Source organism: Olea europaea, unplaced genomic scaffold, assembly GCF_002742605.1.
Source record: "Olea europaea var. sylvestris unplaced genomic scaffold, O_europaea_v1 scaffold747, whole genome shotgun sequence".
In the NCBI taxonomy this organism is placed as follows: Eukaryota; Viridiplantae; Streptophyta; class Magnoliopsida; order Lamiales; family Oleaceae; genus Olea; species Olea europaea.
The window spans coordinates 410,129-426,840 of NW_019265877.1; the positions used below are offsets into that span (position 1 = coordinate 410,129).

The 16,712-nt window shown below is 33.2% G+C and overlaps 2 protein-coding genes across 2 annotated transcripts; one reads left to right on the top strand and one right to left on the bottom strand.

The window, feature by feature from the left end:
• The first annotated feature begins 4,076 nt into the window (after positions 1–4,076).
• On the top strand, positions 4,077–9,652 carry LOC111391068 (zinc finger MYM-type protein 1-like). Its single transcript, XM_023016211.1, has 8 exons — positions 4,077–4,156; positions 4,524–5,071; positions 5,175–5,647; positions 5,783–5,971; positions 6,137–6,268; positions 6,448–6,572; positions 6,621–6,747; positions 9,545–9,652. The coding sequence occupies exons 1-8, from the start codon at positions 4,077–4,079 to the stop codon at positions 9,650–9,652; spliced, it is 1,782 nt and encodes a 593-aa protein (XP_022871979.1).
• A 5,709-nt stretch (positions 9,653–15,361) lies between these two features.
• Positions 15,362–16,353, bottom strand: LOC111391060 (glutathione S-transferase F9-like). Its single transcript, XM_023016204.1, has 3 exons — positions 16,259–16,353; positions 16,140–16,188; positions 15,362–16,020 (listed from the first exon to the last, which is right to left on the bottom strand). Exons 1-3 carry the CDS (start codon positions 16,328–16,330, stop codon positions 15,566–15,568), a joined length of 576 nt encoding a protein of 191 aa, XP_022871972.1. The 5' UTR covers positions 16,331–16,353; the 3' UTR covers positions 15,362–15,565.
• Positions 16,354–16,712: the final 359 nt, after the last annotated feature.

Sequence of the window (16,712 nt, forward strand, 5' to 3'; positions counted from 1 at the left end):
TAGCATCTCATCCCTAACAATGACTCCCATGTTTCCCCACTAAGGTGGAAGTGAATGTACAAGGTTATTCACAACCTCGATATGCGTGATCTCCAATCCCGCATCTATAGCTGTCATACATCTCTCGTAGATATCATGTACCTGTTCAACAAGTGGACGAGACGGGTCAGTCACATAGTTCTCATAGGACTGGATAATGGCCCTACGGTTCAACACTTCTATACAAACTGTGGCCTTTCTAGTGGTCTGATAAGTTCTAGCCATGTTTGTCACATAAGTGTCCAATTATGTGTTATCTTCATTAGTGATATCAACTTATACATTATGCTCTTGAGGTTCTAATATGATGGTCAATCATCATTTCTTCACGCATATTTAAACAAAATATAATGTACATAGCATATTTCATTCAAAACATCATAAGCATTTTCATAGATTCAAGTTTAAATGATTAAAAAAAATCATGCTCGAAAAAATAATGTGGAACATAATATTTTATTCCATACCTTGGGTTCGTCGGATGAGGTCAACTGATAGACGCAAGATGCCATGTAGTGCCTTAAATGTTTCATTTATTTCCATCTCATAAATAAAATACACCAAGTCTACAGAATCGACTAAACTCGTGCTCTGATACCATGCTGTAACACCCCGACTCGCATGGATGGAAATGTCACTCGACCATTGTACCTTAGCCAAAAGTTAGTTCAATATATTTTTAGTAAAAGGTATAAAGATTAAATTTTAGAATTCAATTAAAGAATTTTTTTTAAACAATAATTCAATCCTAAAAGAAAACAATTTCAAAAAAATATTTTTAGAATGGGTTCCATGCATGTAATGACTATTGACATGAAATTTTGGCAAAATTTAAAAAGTAATGTTGCTGTTCCAGTTTTTGTCTCAAACAGTAATTGTAAAAATAAATTTATTTTCATGGCTATCGACCTTGAAATTTCATCAAATTTCAATGTAAGGTAGAAAACTCCTTATAATATGACATAGTCAAAAATTAGCTTCCGTCGAAGTCATATGGGGTATTAAAATATTTTTCAAAACTCAACAGCGACCCGGTTGAAAGGTAAACCGGTGCAATTCACTTAAAATGGCATATAAAATTCCACCGATGTCAAAAACCACATGATTTAAAATTTATTCAGTAGCTAATCCATGAGACTATCAAATCCAATTGGTTTCATCCAAAAATTCCAAGTAACGAGTGAGTTATGAATTTTTGAAAACAAGGATAGAAGCTGAAGAACAGAGACAACACCTAGCCAGTTTACTTCATATAACCTTTTACCGATATTGGATTGACATGATTCCAATTTTATTCAGTATCTAACTTATTAAGCTATCCAATCCAATTGGTTTCGTATAAAGATACCAAGTAACGAAAGAGTTATGATTTTTTTTAAAGATGAGGTAGAAACTGAAATTTTTGAAGAGACATCAAAACTTTAAGTTGCTAACTTTTTTTTGTATACGGTGATTTGTAAATTTATTCCTATGACGCATATCTACTTTTAAACTTAATTTATTCATAATGAGTGCTCGTAAAATAGATCCACACAATATTCATAGGAATCAAATTTAAAGAAAGTGTAAACATCTCCAAATCAACTAAAGATATAAATCACCGGCTTCTCCATGACATGTTGCGTCATCCCTTACCATCATCTATGCCCCAAGGAAAATCCATTCAACCTGTAGGAAGGGAATTAACCCATGAGTTTGAAACTCAATAGATATCATCGGTGCAATTCGTTATCAAATTAGAAATTTCGAACTATAGATTCATACCGTCACACATAGATGGATTTCCGACAAAATTCAATTACTATAGCATTATCATAACACGTAGAGCCGGAGAATGATCATTCAAACTGTTGTAGTGTTGAAGCACTGTACCCGAAGGTACCATTTCATTCAAATATTTATCGAAAAATCTGATTTGAAAACAAATGAACACTTGCACATCTACCTGCCTTGAATTTTCTTGGATAAAAGAATAAAATGTATAGAAAGTCTTCCTTATTCTCACCTTTGTTATTCCTTAAGCTTAACTTGATATGAAATATATTTTTTTGAAAGAAAATGAGATGAAATTCGGATTTGAAGAGGGGTGTGATGAAAAAGTGACCTTCCACTTCTATAACCTTTCTTTTTAATGAAAAATTAAATGGGGGAGCTGTATTATCATTAAATTTATTAAACTTAGTCTTTAACTAAGAATTTGAATAGTCTCTAAGCCATAAAAATAATTCATATGAAATTTTTATAAAAAACATCTACATGGTGATTCGAACCTGGGTTGCCTATATGAAATACCATGTAGATGACCATTGTGGCAACTCAGTTATTCATTAAATCTTTGTAATCAATTTTACTTAAAATTAATCTCTTAAATTATTGGGTTTTTAACTAACTTATGACTTGGGCTTTCGTAATCTTACATGGTTTGAACTTCCATAGGTCGTTTCTAAAATAGGTTAGGCTCGGGTGCTAGATCATCACAAAATATTAGCATAATTTCATTTTATTTTTCTCGACTGCTACAATGCGGTTGCATAGAGGCAACCTGAAGATAAAGTGCCACAAAAACTTTACTATATGCGACCGCATAGAGCAATATTAGGGAAAAATCGCAGTTTCCTTTTTTCGCCGAAACTCTTATGAAAATAATATTTTTAGGGTCCTATATAAACAAAAACTCGACCAAAATGTAAGGGACGCCATTTTTACAAGTTTTTGAGAGATTTTGAAGGAGAAACGAGGAGAGAACAAGAGGATAATATCACGCCAAGCGAAGATTCGATTGAAGATTGATTCGGGTGATGATGTTTCTTCAAATATTTTTATGTTTTCTTCTTTTTAACATGTTAGGCTAGATTTATCATTGCTAGGAGATCGATGAACCTTGTAATACTACGTTTAATTTTTGTTTCGGATATTTGACATCTTTAAGACGCATGTTTCGGAATTGAATGGTTTATTACGTTTTTATTTTCATATGATTATTGTGCACGTAATTATGTGATTTTGGTGGCCTGTTTTATGCATTCAAAAGAAGGAAAATAGGTTTGACATAGTATAAATCATCATAGGGTCCGATAGGGGATAGAAATATACCTCTATGCCTTGTGTGAATCATTGGATATTCATGAATTTATAATGCGTTTTGATATATTAATATTCGTCATAGAAATATAGTCGAATCATATATTAGGATAGGTTTGGCATTGTTCGAGAGAGATTGCTAAATGAAAATAGGAATATTGATTCATCTTTTGTGGAACTGTGTGTCAAATTTGCATAATTGAAAATTGAACGGGTATTGCTTGGGAATTCGTAATCCTAGTACGTTAGTATATTCATTAATTCCATAAACTCGAGTTAAATTGCATCCAAGTTATTTTGCATTTAGTATAATTTTTCATTCATACTTGCATCAAAGTTTACATCTTTTTAGTTAAAGTACAAAACGTCAATTTGATTTTCGTGTTTCGATTAAGGTCATAGTAGCTTAATTTGAACTAATTCAATCCTTGTGGGGATCGATACTTGGACTCATAGTCCATTTTACTACTTGTTAACGAATCGTACACTTGCGGTAGATTTTAAATTGGAACAAATAATTTCGTGAACACCTACTGATTGAATTGGGATTTTTAGGAGAATATTTATTTTTGTACAATTTAACTGAAATCTAGAACCGGAATCATAACATTCGATTTCAATTTTTCTATAGTGATTGAATACAAAAGAATCAAAATTTATGGTTCAATTTCAATTCTTGAAATGCCAGATCAAACCACCCATAGTTGTGAATAGGGTTGGAAGTCGGAACATTATAAAAGCCTATATGATTAAACATTAATGGATATATGATTACTCTAGTTAGCTGGTTAGTGGGCAAACAATTATTTTAGTAGAAAGAGAAAAAGGAAACAGGTCATCAATTCTTTCGCTCGGATGTGTTATATTTCTTATCGGCCATGTTTCTCAAATGTTGAACTGTTCTCAGATAGTTTGTATATATGAATTGTGAGAATTGACTGTTCTATTAGAAAGATATGGCATACAAACTTATTGTGAGAATTGATTGTTCTATTGGAAAGATATGTCTTCGTAGAGTGATGAGTGCTGCTGTTGGGTAGAACAATTACTGTAATAATTTCCTCTTGTAAGGGAAGATTGACTGGGGTGAAATTCCCTACAAGTGGTTGATAAAATTTAACCAGAGAACATGATGTTCTTGTGTCCATTAATCTGATTTTTTGTTGGTTTTATAATCTGTCATCTATGCATTTTCTTTCCTATCATGCAAATCTGTGATTGATCTTTCCTGGGAGATGAGAAAAATCCTAACAGGCACTCGTTTTAAACCCGTGTGTACTTGGTTATTTTTTTAATCAATTGTAATTGAAAAATGAATTGGGACATTTGCAGATTATGGAACGATTTTTTCAATCAAAACGAAAGTCCATACCCAATTCTTCTACTTCTTCTTGTGCATCTAGTCCTGCCACTGATTCTAGTCGAGCACAAGAGTTATTGAATAACACAAAGAAGTCCCGGGCTCAATTTAATGTGGATGATCTTGTATCTAATCCAGGGATATGCCCTCCATCGAGTCATATGATCCAAATATCAGATGTTAGGATGGCATACTTGAAGAAGGGTCCTTGTCAACCATATGGACATGATTTTCCAAAAAGACCGATGGGGAATGATAATAGATGTTTTCGAAAAGAATGGTTCTCCAAATTTCATTGGTTGGAATACAGTATAGAAAAGGATGCGGTGTATTGTTTGCATTGCTACTTGTTCAAACCCGATAGAGGGGATCAAAGGGGTGGCCATATATTTACTAAGATCGACTTTAGGGGTTGGAAGCACAAAAAGACATTGAAAGATCATGTCGGTCTCTTTGATAGTGCTCATAATCAAGATTTTGCAAAGTGTACCAACTTGATGAATCAAAAGCAAAGTATCTCCTATGTCATGTCTAGCCAAAGTAGTAGTCAACAACAAAGTTATAGGACCTGGTTGAATGCGGTGCTAGATTGTACTAGACTCCTCTTGATGCAAAATTGTCATTCGAGGTCATGATGAATCGAAAGAATCTCTTAATTGAGGAAATCTAATTGAGTTACTGAACTGGTATGCAGCTCGTTGTCAAGGAATTAAAGAAGTATTATTTAGTAATGCTCCTGAAAATGACCAAATGACTTCACCAACCATCCAAAAGGATTTGGTTAATTGTTGTGCCATAGAGATGACAAGTGTTATTATCAATGAGATAGGTGATTCTTTGTTTTCAATTTTGGTTGATCAGGCTCGTGATAATTCTATGAAAGAACAAATGGTAGTTGTTTTGAGGTTTGTTGATAAAAGTGGGCAAGTGAAGGAGCATTTTTTAGGTATGTCCCATGTCACTAATACTTGTGCCCAATCATTGAAGGATGTCATTGATGCAATGTTTTCTACACATGGGTTGAGCATATCTAGCCTGAGAGGTCAAGGCTATGATAGAGCAAGTAATATGTCAAGTGAGTCCAATGGGTTGAAAGCTTTAATTCTAAGAGAGAACCCACATGCTATGTATGTTCATTGCTTTGCTCACCAGCTTCAGTTGGCAATTGTATATGTCTCACGTAGGAATTGTATGCTTGGTTATTTGTTTGACATACTTGCTATTATTGTAAATTTGGTTGGTGCATCATGTAACCATGTAGATGCTCTTCGAACAAGTTATTAAGTTAATATTCTGGAGAAGCTTAATATTGGGGAACTTACTAGTGGAAGTGGTCAGTTTCAAGAAATGAGTTTGGGACGCCCAAGTGATACTAGGTGGGGCTCACATCTACTAACAATTACTCGTTTCATTAATATGTTTAATGCTATCATAGATGTTCTTGAAAATATATTAGAAGATGGCGTACATTCAGATAAAAAATCTTCAGCCGTAAGACAGATGAATGTTATGCAAGATTTTGAGTTTATGTTTAGTCTCCACTTTATGTTAGAAATTCTTACAATTATAGACAACCTTTCATGAGCCTTACAGAAAAAGGATCAGGATATTTAAAATGCAATGAGGTTATTGAATTTGTGTAAGTGTGCATTGCAGAACCTCAGAGAGAATGGTTGTGATACTTTGTTGAGTAGGGTGATTGAGTTTTATGTTGATAGACATATTTTAGTACCCAATATGGAGGATATTGTAGGAGTGAAAGGTCGACCTAGGCATATAGCTCAGCAAGTGACTTATTTTCATCACTTTTATGTTGATTGTATTGTCATGCGATAGACTTAATCTTGCAAGAGTTGAATGATCATTTTCCAAAAACAACTACTGAGATCTTTACTTGCATTTCATGTTTAAGTCTAAGAGATTCATTTGCAACTTTTGATAAGAATAAATTGCTACGTCTTGCTCAGTTCTATCCTTTGGACTTCAATAGTGAAGAGCTTTTATTACTTAGACTTCAGCTTGATAAGTTTCTTTTGCTTGTGAGAATGGACGAAGCTTTCTTTAATCTCAATAGCATATCTTTTATAGCTCAGTAGTTGGTTGAAACTAGAAGTTCCGGTTATTTTCAATTGGTTTATAGGTTGCTCACCTTGGCATTGATATTACCTGTGGCAACTGCAAGTGTTGAAAGGGTATTTTCTGCTATGAATCTAATCAAGAGTGATTTACGCAACAAAATGGGAGATGACTGGTTGAATGAAAATTTGGTGGTTTACGTGGAAAAAGCTATTTTTTAAAAATTTGAGAATGAGGCAATATTGCAACGTTTTGAAATCATGAGACCCCGTAGAATATAGTTGACTAAGTTTACAGTTACAGAGTAACTGAGTAAGGTTGTATTGTATATATATATATATATATTTTTAACTATTTTGGGTTGTATTGAAATATATTTTCATATGTATACGATTTTGACGTTTCAGTTCATTTACATATATATTGAATAACTTTTAATATTATATAACTAATTTTATTAAACGATCGGACTATTATGATCGTCGACGGTCAACTCGTCCTAGTCCGATCGTCAATGGTCAACACTCAACGGTCAACCTGCCCTAGCTGGACTTCGATCCTAGATTCGCCGCTGATTCTAACCTGGAAAAAAGTCCATAACTATCTCACAAATCCGAGCCAAATGAAAGTACAAAAAAGTTAGCTCCAATTCATATATATATATCTTGAATGTGTAACTAAACTTCCAACGAAATTTCAGTTTGGTCACTAAATTTTAATTTGTCATATTGCGATGAATCTTTCATGTAAATCGTACATGACATGCCAATTAACTATTGTATGACATCGTAAAATTAATAACTTAATCAAAAAACATTATCATATTCTTTATATACCATTACTATTTCCAGGGTATAATATATTGATTAAGTGGAAGACCAATTCTGGTATGACAGTCAATTAAGTAATTTTAATCATTCTAGGAGGCAATAAGTAACAAAATATAACAAGGTGTAAAATTCGAAGATAATACATTAAAATTTAATGATTCAATTAGAATGACACTAAAAGTTAAGAGACCGCTAAGGAAATTTACCCATGAAAAGATTTATAAATCTATTTTTATTATATGGGAGGTGAAGAAACATCAAATCTTATCAAAACCACACAAATAATGCGTAGTTGTGTAATTCACAAAGAACCAAAATTTTCACTTAGGATTTAAAAGAATGAACAATATAAAGATAAAATTTAACTTCTATAATTCTTGTTCAACTCTATATACCGAGTTGAGGCATATGTTGTGCACTTCTTTTGGTGTGAATAAGTCAACTAGTTCTTTTGGTGTACGTGTTCTGGACATTAACAAGACTCCATCAACAGATAGAATCGCTATTTGGTATTTACTAAATATATTAATTTATACTAGAATCGTATTTAATTCATCATATTTTCTTTAATGCATTTTGTGCAATATATATCATATTAGAAGCTGATTCTAAATTTTCATAAAACTGCTCCTTGATTATTTCATCATTTATTTGTACTGTAATATGATTGTATTAAGTTGTGATGTAGAGAGCTTATGGAAAAAGAGTCAACAAACACAACGCGACAATTCTTGAACAAACTTGAAATAGCCAAACTTAGATTTAACTCTACTCTGTAAGCTTGTCACGAGAGTGAGTCTTTTGCTTGGGGGCTCAAATTCACGTGAACAATAGATTAACATGGTAATTTTTTTGTGCAATATTCTAAATTGGGTATGTCTAGTCACGAGGCACATGCGAAATGTCTCGCCTTGACAATAAGCGTGAAATTAAGTGGTCAATTTCAAGTTGACCCCTTAATGCGCACTTAGGCGCACTTTTTTAATTATTTTTAATTATTTTCCTTTCTTCAAAAATATTTTATATGATTTAATTTCAAGATTTTCCTATGAAAATTATATAATTGACTAATTGTATCAGTTATTAAGTAAATATAGTATTTCATAATTTTAGATGTTTGGTATCCATTATTTTAATTACTGAATGATTTTTAGAATGATTAAAAATTTTTTACGCTTAGGCTTATAAAGCTTGAAAATTGGTTTTTATGCACAACCATGCTTTACACTTTTTAGAATATTGATTTTGTATTGATGGTTGAAGTTTATGAAAATTTTAATGCAGCATTTGTTATATGCTTGTGAAACCTGTATAATTAAATAGCAAATGAATCACATGACAGTCTTAATGCAGCATTCGTTATATGCTTGTGACACCTATGTAACTAAATAGCAAATGAATCACAGTGACATATCTGTTTCATAGACAGTTTGAATTCAATGAAATTTCCCTTACTTGACCTGTTGTGACTCGAACCCAGTTCTTTGTGCTCCCATAATTTTCAGCTAAAGACGTTTTATGGAAATGCGATCTTATAAAGTGATCTTTACACTGGATGCTGACACTTGGCACATCATGAACCGTTGGATGAGTCAATTGGTCTTGGTGATATAAATACCCTTGGACGATTCGTTTGGCCTCAGATTTTTCTTCTGGGTTTTCATTTTCGAGAGGGTTCATCTTCTGTGAGTGGCTAGGGTTTTCTGATTTGCCATTATTTTGAACCTCTCACTTGAAATGATATCTTTGAGAGTTTTAGACTTGAATACATGTGATTTCTTGTGTAAAATCTGTAATAGTTGCGAGAACTAGTGTTCTGAGTTCGTGAAGTCAGATCTGCAGTTTCTTGTGTGATTTGATCTAGATCTGTTGGTTCTGTGTGAAGAGATAAGTCTCTTATACTGTGTTCTGGTATTGGTTAAACGTTTGTAACCTTCGTTGTCAGTTTAAGGCATTATAGTGCAACCGAGCAATATCCGTTCTTGAATGGATGCTCAACAGGGGATTAGGTGTTAAAAGGATCACCGAACCTCTGGGGCTCCGGCCAAAAAATTCCTCTATATTCAGTTTTATTTTTCTGCAAGTTTTGATTTTTGTTATTAATCGATCCTTAGTATCTTGTGTTTAATATCGTGTTTAGGCTTTTCAATGTTATCAGAGCACTAAACTGAGGGCAAGATACCTGGATCTTGGAAGGAAGGCACTGATCTGTTCCAAATCTGAAAAATTTGTTGGAACTGCTTTTAAGCAGGATGAAGGATATTGAGTTTTTTTAAAACTTGCTGGGTGAGATCTTTTTGAATCTTTTGGAAAATTTATTTCTAAATTCGGTTTCTGGATTTTTTCCTTTGACTTACCATACACTAAAAACCCCATGGAATATATTCTTTGTCAAAAGGCTCCTACGAGGCCTTCGAAATCTGAGATAAATCCAGTACGGGTGTGTATCTGGAGGGTCTTCGAAAAAAAAGTCACTGAAACATAATTCTTTGATCTCTGATATTGTATTCCTTATATTGTTTTTGACTGTCTGTCCTTCTGTGTTAAAACTTATAACACTGTTGTATTGTTATTACACAAAAACTTGAAATTAATTGTTCCTTGTATTTTTGATTCATATCTGAGCACTCTGTGTTATATTGATATGGCTATTGCTAAGTTTGAAGTTGCTTAATTTGATGGAAAAGGTGATTTAATATGTAGAGTCAAAAGATGAAAGCCATACTTATGCAAATGAGATGTGCTAAGGCATTAGATGATAGTTGGCCTCAAGATATGAATCATGTTAGGAAAACTGAACTTGAAGAAGTTGCCTGGAGTACCATTTTTCGGATCTTTCTGATAATGTGATACGAACCATTGGTGAAACCAAACTGCTTCTGAACTTTGGACCAAACTTGATACCCAATATGTTACTAAGACTATCCCAAATAAATGCAATTTGTTAAAACAACTCTTTTCTTTTAAAATGGACCCTTCAATTGATTTAGATGATAACTTGAATAAGTTTACAAAGTTGACCAAGACTTAGCCAACTGTGATGAAAAACTTTCAAAAGATCAGTTAGCTATAGTTCTGTTAAACTCCATTAGTGATAGATATAGAGACGTTAAGGTTGTTCTTGAACATGGAAGGGATGAATTTACTACTGATGTGATTATAAATGCCTTAAGAAATAATGCATTGGAAATTAAATTTGAAACTAAGGATAATCACAGTGGTGACACCATTATGGCAAAAGGAAAGGGGTTCAATAAACCAAGCTATCACTCTAAAAACCTTAATGAGAATAGAAACAAATGGAATGAAAAAACCAAATCCAAGAATAAGGCAAAAGGGAAAAAATATTTTTATTGTGGGAAACATGGTCACTTTATTAAAGACTGTTATAAAAAGAAAAATGAGCTGAAAGAAAAGAAAGTTGAGGGTGGGAATGCTGCCTTAGTATTCAATAAGGATAAAATCGAAAATGGATTGGTCCTTGTCAATGTTGAAAAGAAGCTAAATAATGAATGGATCCTTGACTCTGGTTGTTCCTTCCACGTGTGTCCAAACAATAAAAGTTTTCTTGACTTTGAAAAGATAGCTAGTGGGCAGGTTATAATGGGAAATAATATGACCTATAAAATAAGTGGAATAGGAACCATAAAACTGTTGTTAGAAAATGGAAATGTCCTAAATTTGAAAGGAACAAGGTATGTTCCAGACTTAGAAAGAAATCTATTGTCTCTAGGAATGCTCAATGATATGGAGTTTGACATTAAAATGGGTCAAGGACATATGAAAATTCTTAGGGGAAATGACTTGGTCATTAGTGCGCCTAAGAGATATGGTCTCTATTTTCTTAAACCAAAACCTTTACTTAGTTTGGCTGCTTCTGCTTTAACTGATAACTTTACCTTTGCAAAGTTGTGGCATGAAAGGTTAGGCCTTATTGGCAAGAAAAGTTTAAAAACTTTACAAAACAAAGGAGTTTTTGGAAATCAAAATCTTGGTGAAGTTGGTATTTGTGAAAAATGTGTGATAGGAAAACAAGTTAAACTTCCTTTCTTACCTGGAATTCATGAGTCTAAACAAATACTTGAGTATTTGCATGCTGATTTGTGGGGCCCAGCCTCAGTTACTACCTTGTCTGGCTTTAAATATTATCTTTTAATCATTGATGATTATTCAAAGAAAATCTAGACTTTCTTGTTAAAATCAAAAGATGAAACTTTTTCTATTTTCAAGGAATGGAAAATTCAGATTGAAAATCAAACTGATAACAAAATAAAGATCCTGAGAACAGACAATGGTTTGGAATTTTGTAATTATGAATTCAATAATTTTTGCAAAGAATTTGGCATAGTAAGACATAGAACAGTTACTCATATCCCTCAACAAAATGGTATAGCTGAAATGATGAATAGAACTTTGTTGAATAAAGTGAGATATATGCTTTTGAGTTCTGGTCTACCTAAACTATTTTAGGGTAAAGCAGTAAAAACTGCTGCATATTTAGTTAATAGAACTCCAACAAGTGCTCTGAATTATGATATTCATGAATCTGTATGGTCTAGAAATCCTATTGATTATTCACATTTAAATTTTTTAGGATGTGTTGCATATGCCCATCAGAATATTGGAAAGTTAGAACCTAGATCACTTAAGTGTGTTTTTTTAGGTTATGATGAAAATGTAAAAGGCTACAGATTATGGCTTTACAAAGAAAAGGGCTATAAAGTAATTGTTAGAAGAGATGTAGTTTTCAATGAATCTATTATGCCATGTTTAGAAGGAAAGGAGAATAATTTGACTGAAAAAGATGTTCAGATTGACGTGGAGAAATTTCATAGTGAAACTGATTCTCATGTTCCTACCTTAACTGAACTTGATCAAAATGAAAATAGCATTACTGTTGAAACTGAAAACAATCAATCATCTGATACTGATGAACAAACTGATTTTGCAAATCCTCCCTTAAATGAATATCAGTTAACTAGAGATAGGGAGAGAAGGCAAATTAGAATACCTGCTAGATTTGACTGTGATGATTTTGTTTCACTGTTTACCTATCAAGAACAATTTGAAAATGAACCAAGCTCCTATGATGATGCCATTAATTGCAAAGATGCTAAAAATTGGATAGCAGCAATAAATGATGAAATGTCATCTCTTCTTAAGAATAATACTTGGGAATTGGTAAAGAGACCTAAGAATCAAAAGTTGATCAATTGTAAATGGATTTACAAGATAAAAGAAGTAGAGGAAGGAAACAAATGTGTAAGATATAAAGTTAGATTAGTTGCTAAGGGTTTTACACAGAAAGAGGAAATAGATTACAATGAAATATTTTCCCCTGTTGTTAAGTACACCACAATCATATGTATTCTTGCCCTTGTTGTTCAATTTAAATGGGAAATGGATTAGTTAGATGTTAAAACTACCTTCTTGTATGGTGACTTAGATGAAAAAATTTATACGAAACAACCTGTTGGCTTTATAAAAGGTGATTCTGAAAAAGTTGTATGTTTTTTAAAGAAATCTTTGTATGGCTTAAAACAAACCACACGGAGCAATGGTACAAAAGATTTGACACCTTTGTACTAAAACTTGGCTTTCAAAGAAGCAACTATGACATATGCCTATACTGTAGAGGTAATGGAGGTAAAAACTCTTTATACTTAGTACTTTATGTAGATGATATATTACTTGCCAACTGTGATAAATCTGAGATTGAGTTTATTAAACAAAAACTTAAATTTGAATTTGATATGAAGGATTTAGAAGTTGCCAAAAAGATTTGGTATGTAGATTTTTAGAGATAAAGAAAAAGATATATTGTTCTTAAATCAACATGATTATGTGAATAAAATTTTAAAAATGTTTAATATGCTTGATTGTAAATCTGTTATTTTACCTTTAGCAAATCATTTCAAGCTTTCTTCTGATTTCTGCGTTAAAACTGCTAAAGAATATGATAGAATGTCAAATGTACCTTATGCTAATATGATTGGATCTGTGATGTATTTGATGGTATGCACAAGACCTGATCTTGCATTCAGTATTAGTATACTTAGCAGATTTATGAGTAATCCTGAGGAAGAACATTGGAATGCTTTGAAATGGCTTTTAAGATACTTGAAAGGGACATCTAACTATGGTCTCATGTTTAAGTTAAATAAAGAAGAGGTAACTTTAAAGGGACTTATATATTAAGATTTTGCTGGAAATAGAGAATAGGAAATCAATTTCATCATATTTCTTTACCTCATGTGGTACTGTGATTAGTTGGAAATCTCAACTTCAAAAGATTGTAGCTTTATCATATACTGAAGCAGAATATATTGCTGCTTCTGATGCCTTTAAAGAAGGAATTTAGCTAAGAGGATTACTAAAGGAACTTGGTTTTGTTGATGAAAATGTAACTTTATATTCAGATAACCAAAGTGTCATACATCTAAGTAAAAATCCCATGTATCATGATAGAACTAAACACATAGATGTCAAATATCATTTTATAAGGGACATAATTTCAAAAGAAATTTTGAAAATTGGGAAGGTTGCTATCAGGTTAATCTTTCTGATATGGGGACCAAGATAATACCTATAAACAAGTTTATAAACTTTCTGAAGATATTATCTATTGATACATTGTAATTTTTTTTATAGGTGCTTTTTTTGGAGCATAAGAAACAAGAGAATGTGATATGCTCCTGGCTACACTTTGACCTGAAAACTATGGTAGCAAGGTGGAGATTGTTGTGACTCGAACCCGATTCTTTGTGCCCCCATAATTTTCAGCTAAAGTTGTTTTATGGAAATGCGATCTTTACACTGGATGCTGACACTTGGCACATCATGAACCGTTGGATGAGTTAATTGGTCTTGGTGATATAAATACCCTTGGACGATTCATTTGGCCTTAGATTTTTCTTCTGGCTTTTCATTTTTGAAAGGGTTCATTTTCTATGAGTGACTAGGGTTTTCTGATTCGCCATTATTTTGAACTCTCATTCGAAATGATATCTTTGAGAGTTTTAGACTTGAATACATGTGATTTCTTGTGTGAAATCTGTAATAGTTGTGAGTACTAGTGTTCCAAGTTCGTGAAGTCAAATCTGCAGTTTCTTGTGTGATTCGAGCCAGATCTGTTAGTTCTTTGTGAAAAGATAAGTCTCTTATACTGTATTCTGGTATTGGCTAAACGTTTGTAACCTTCGTTGCTAGTTTAAGGCATTATAGTGTAACCAAGTAATATTCGTTCTTGAATGGATTCTCAACAAAGGACTAGGTATTAAAAGGGTCACCGAACCTCTGGGGCTTCGGCCGAAAAATTCCTCTGTGTTTTGTTTTATTTTTCTGCAAGTTTTAATTTCTGTTATTAATCGATCCTTAGTATCTTGTGTTTAATATCGTGTTTTGGCTTTTCATGACCGAACAAGACGAATTTTAGTGCAATAAATGGCAGTATGTTTCATGGTTTGGCACAGGGAATTAGAGAGTAAGTCACACTTTGGAAGTTAGGTAACTCAATGTCGTCGGCTTGTTTTAGGAAAATATTAATTGGGCAACTAAATTTAAGTTCTATCAGCAAACTTTGCGACAATTGAATTGTCGAAGCATAGTTAAGAAATAGAACACCAAGTTCCCTCTTTCTTTTTGCAACTAGTCGCATTCTTTTGTGACTAGCTCCGTGCTTGTATTTCTTTGGTATCTGGAAAACAGAACGGAACTTTTTGTTAACCGTGATATTTGAGTTACTCTCTTTTTTGTTTTTCTGTTGTTCAAATTAAATGACTTGGATTAGGTGATGCAATTAAGACAAATTATAAATTTACTGACCTAACTGGAAAGAAAAAGGTTCAATTCAATGACTCACAAGATATTTCGTTTTAAGTTTCAATGATCTGACCTTTGATTTTATAATCTGCCACTGACGAACTTTACCACCATCAAAATTTTCAAAACTTGAAATGCTGTTAAGGAAATGAAATGAACACTGCAATCATCAAGAAGTTGGATACTGCTTGTGTTTTCATATTACTGACTTCAATAGCACATGAACAAGAACAAATGCTAACCCAACGCTCAAAAGGAAACCACAAACAGACTTCAAGAAAACACGAACACTGGTCGATTCTTACTGCACGAAACGCTGAATTTATTATCAGAAGCCTTAAAAGCATATTGATGCAACTCAAGTTGGATAAGGAAAGAGATGGAGAACTTTCTTCCAAGATGGCCTATTGCTGATAACATCCCACCATGCACTCACATGTTTCCTGTCCCTTATCAGGTACCCTTTCCCAGCACCATTGAGCAGGTAATGACCGAATGGAAGGTGGCTAAGATCAGCCAGGCTCAAAGAATCCCCAGCCAAGTATTTGCTCATCGACAGCCTTTCCTCGTAGACATCCAAAACATTCCCCAGTTTCGCCTCGTTTTCTTGAATGACTTTCTGATCTGGCGTGATTCCCAGTTTGGAGCTGAAAACTGTATGAAGCACTAAGGTGTAAAGTGGAGGGTGAAAATTGTGTGCTTCCACTTCTAGCCATTGTTCTACTTTACCCTTCTCCTCCATTGTCTTTCCAAACAGTTCAGTTCCTTGAGACTTGTACTTTTCTGCATAGTACCTGATTATAGCCCTGGATTCTGCACAAAATATGAAGTACTAGGTTGCAATAAGTCGAGATTTTTAACTCATTTTTCTTCTTTAATCTTGTCATGTCCAGTAGAAGGTATCAAACAAAAGTAAGAGTCAGAGTTTTTACCATATAGTGTGTAGTCTCCATCTTGGATGGCAGGAACAAGCCCAAATGGCTGCAAGAGTATGCAAGATGACAGAGCGAATTTCATAGGGAAGAAAGAGAGAAAAATAACAGAAGAATACCTGCAACTTGAGATAATCAGGGCTTTTGTTTTCTCCTTTGAAGAGATCGATATTGACAACCTCAAATTCCATCTCTTTCTCTAACAGGCAAACAATTACCCATGAGACACTTCGTTTTTTGACACACCATATTCGTTTTTTAACACACCAAATCAATTACGAATTCAATTGATTTCTAAATTCTTCTATCTCCATATTCTGCTCGTAAAAAATCTCTTATACTTCCATGCAACCAAAGAATAGCCCTACTAGGATTATATATAGCTCCGCTCCTACCAAACCTTAATTCATTTTTCAACATAATTCAATGCAGAACATTTATTACCACCAAAATTTCAGTTTTTCTTTGACTAAAAGACAACACTTATTTCATGGAAAACGTTTTCTAATTTTTGGTAAGTGAGACTGAATATAAGACGGATTTCAAAATTATATGCAGTACTGTGTTGAAATT

Bases quoted from the DNA above. Each gene is read 5' to 3' on its own strand.
- LOC111391068 (XM_023016211.1), top strand. From the start codon at position 4,077: ATGGCATACAAACTTATTGTGAGAATTGATTGTTCTATTGGAAAGATA. The intron at 5,072-5,174 runs GTACTAGACTCC...ACTGGTATGCAG, and splicing joins GTTGAATGCGGTGCTAGATT to CTCGTTGTCAAGGAATTAAA. The intron at 5,972-6,136 runs GTAAGACAGATG...TGTGCATTGCAG, and splicing joins CAGATAAAAAATCTTCAGCC to AACCTCAGAGAGAATGGTTG.
- LOC111391060 (XM_023016204.1), bottom strand. From the start codon at position 16,330: ATGGAATTTGAGGTTGTCAATATCGATCTCTTCAAAGGAGAAAACAAA. The intron at 16,189-16,258 runs GTATTCTTCTGT...ATACTCTTGCAG, and splicing joins CTGATTATCTCAAGTTGCAG to CCATTTGGGCTTGTTCCTGC. The intron at 16,021-16,139 runs GTAAAAACTCTG...TATTTTGTGCAG, and splicing joins TGGAGACTACACACTATATG to AATCCAGGGCTATAATCAGG.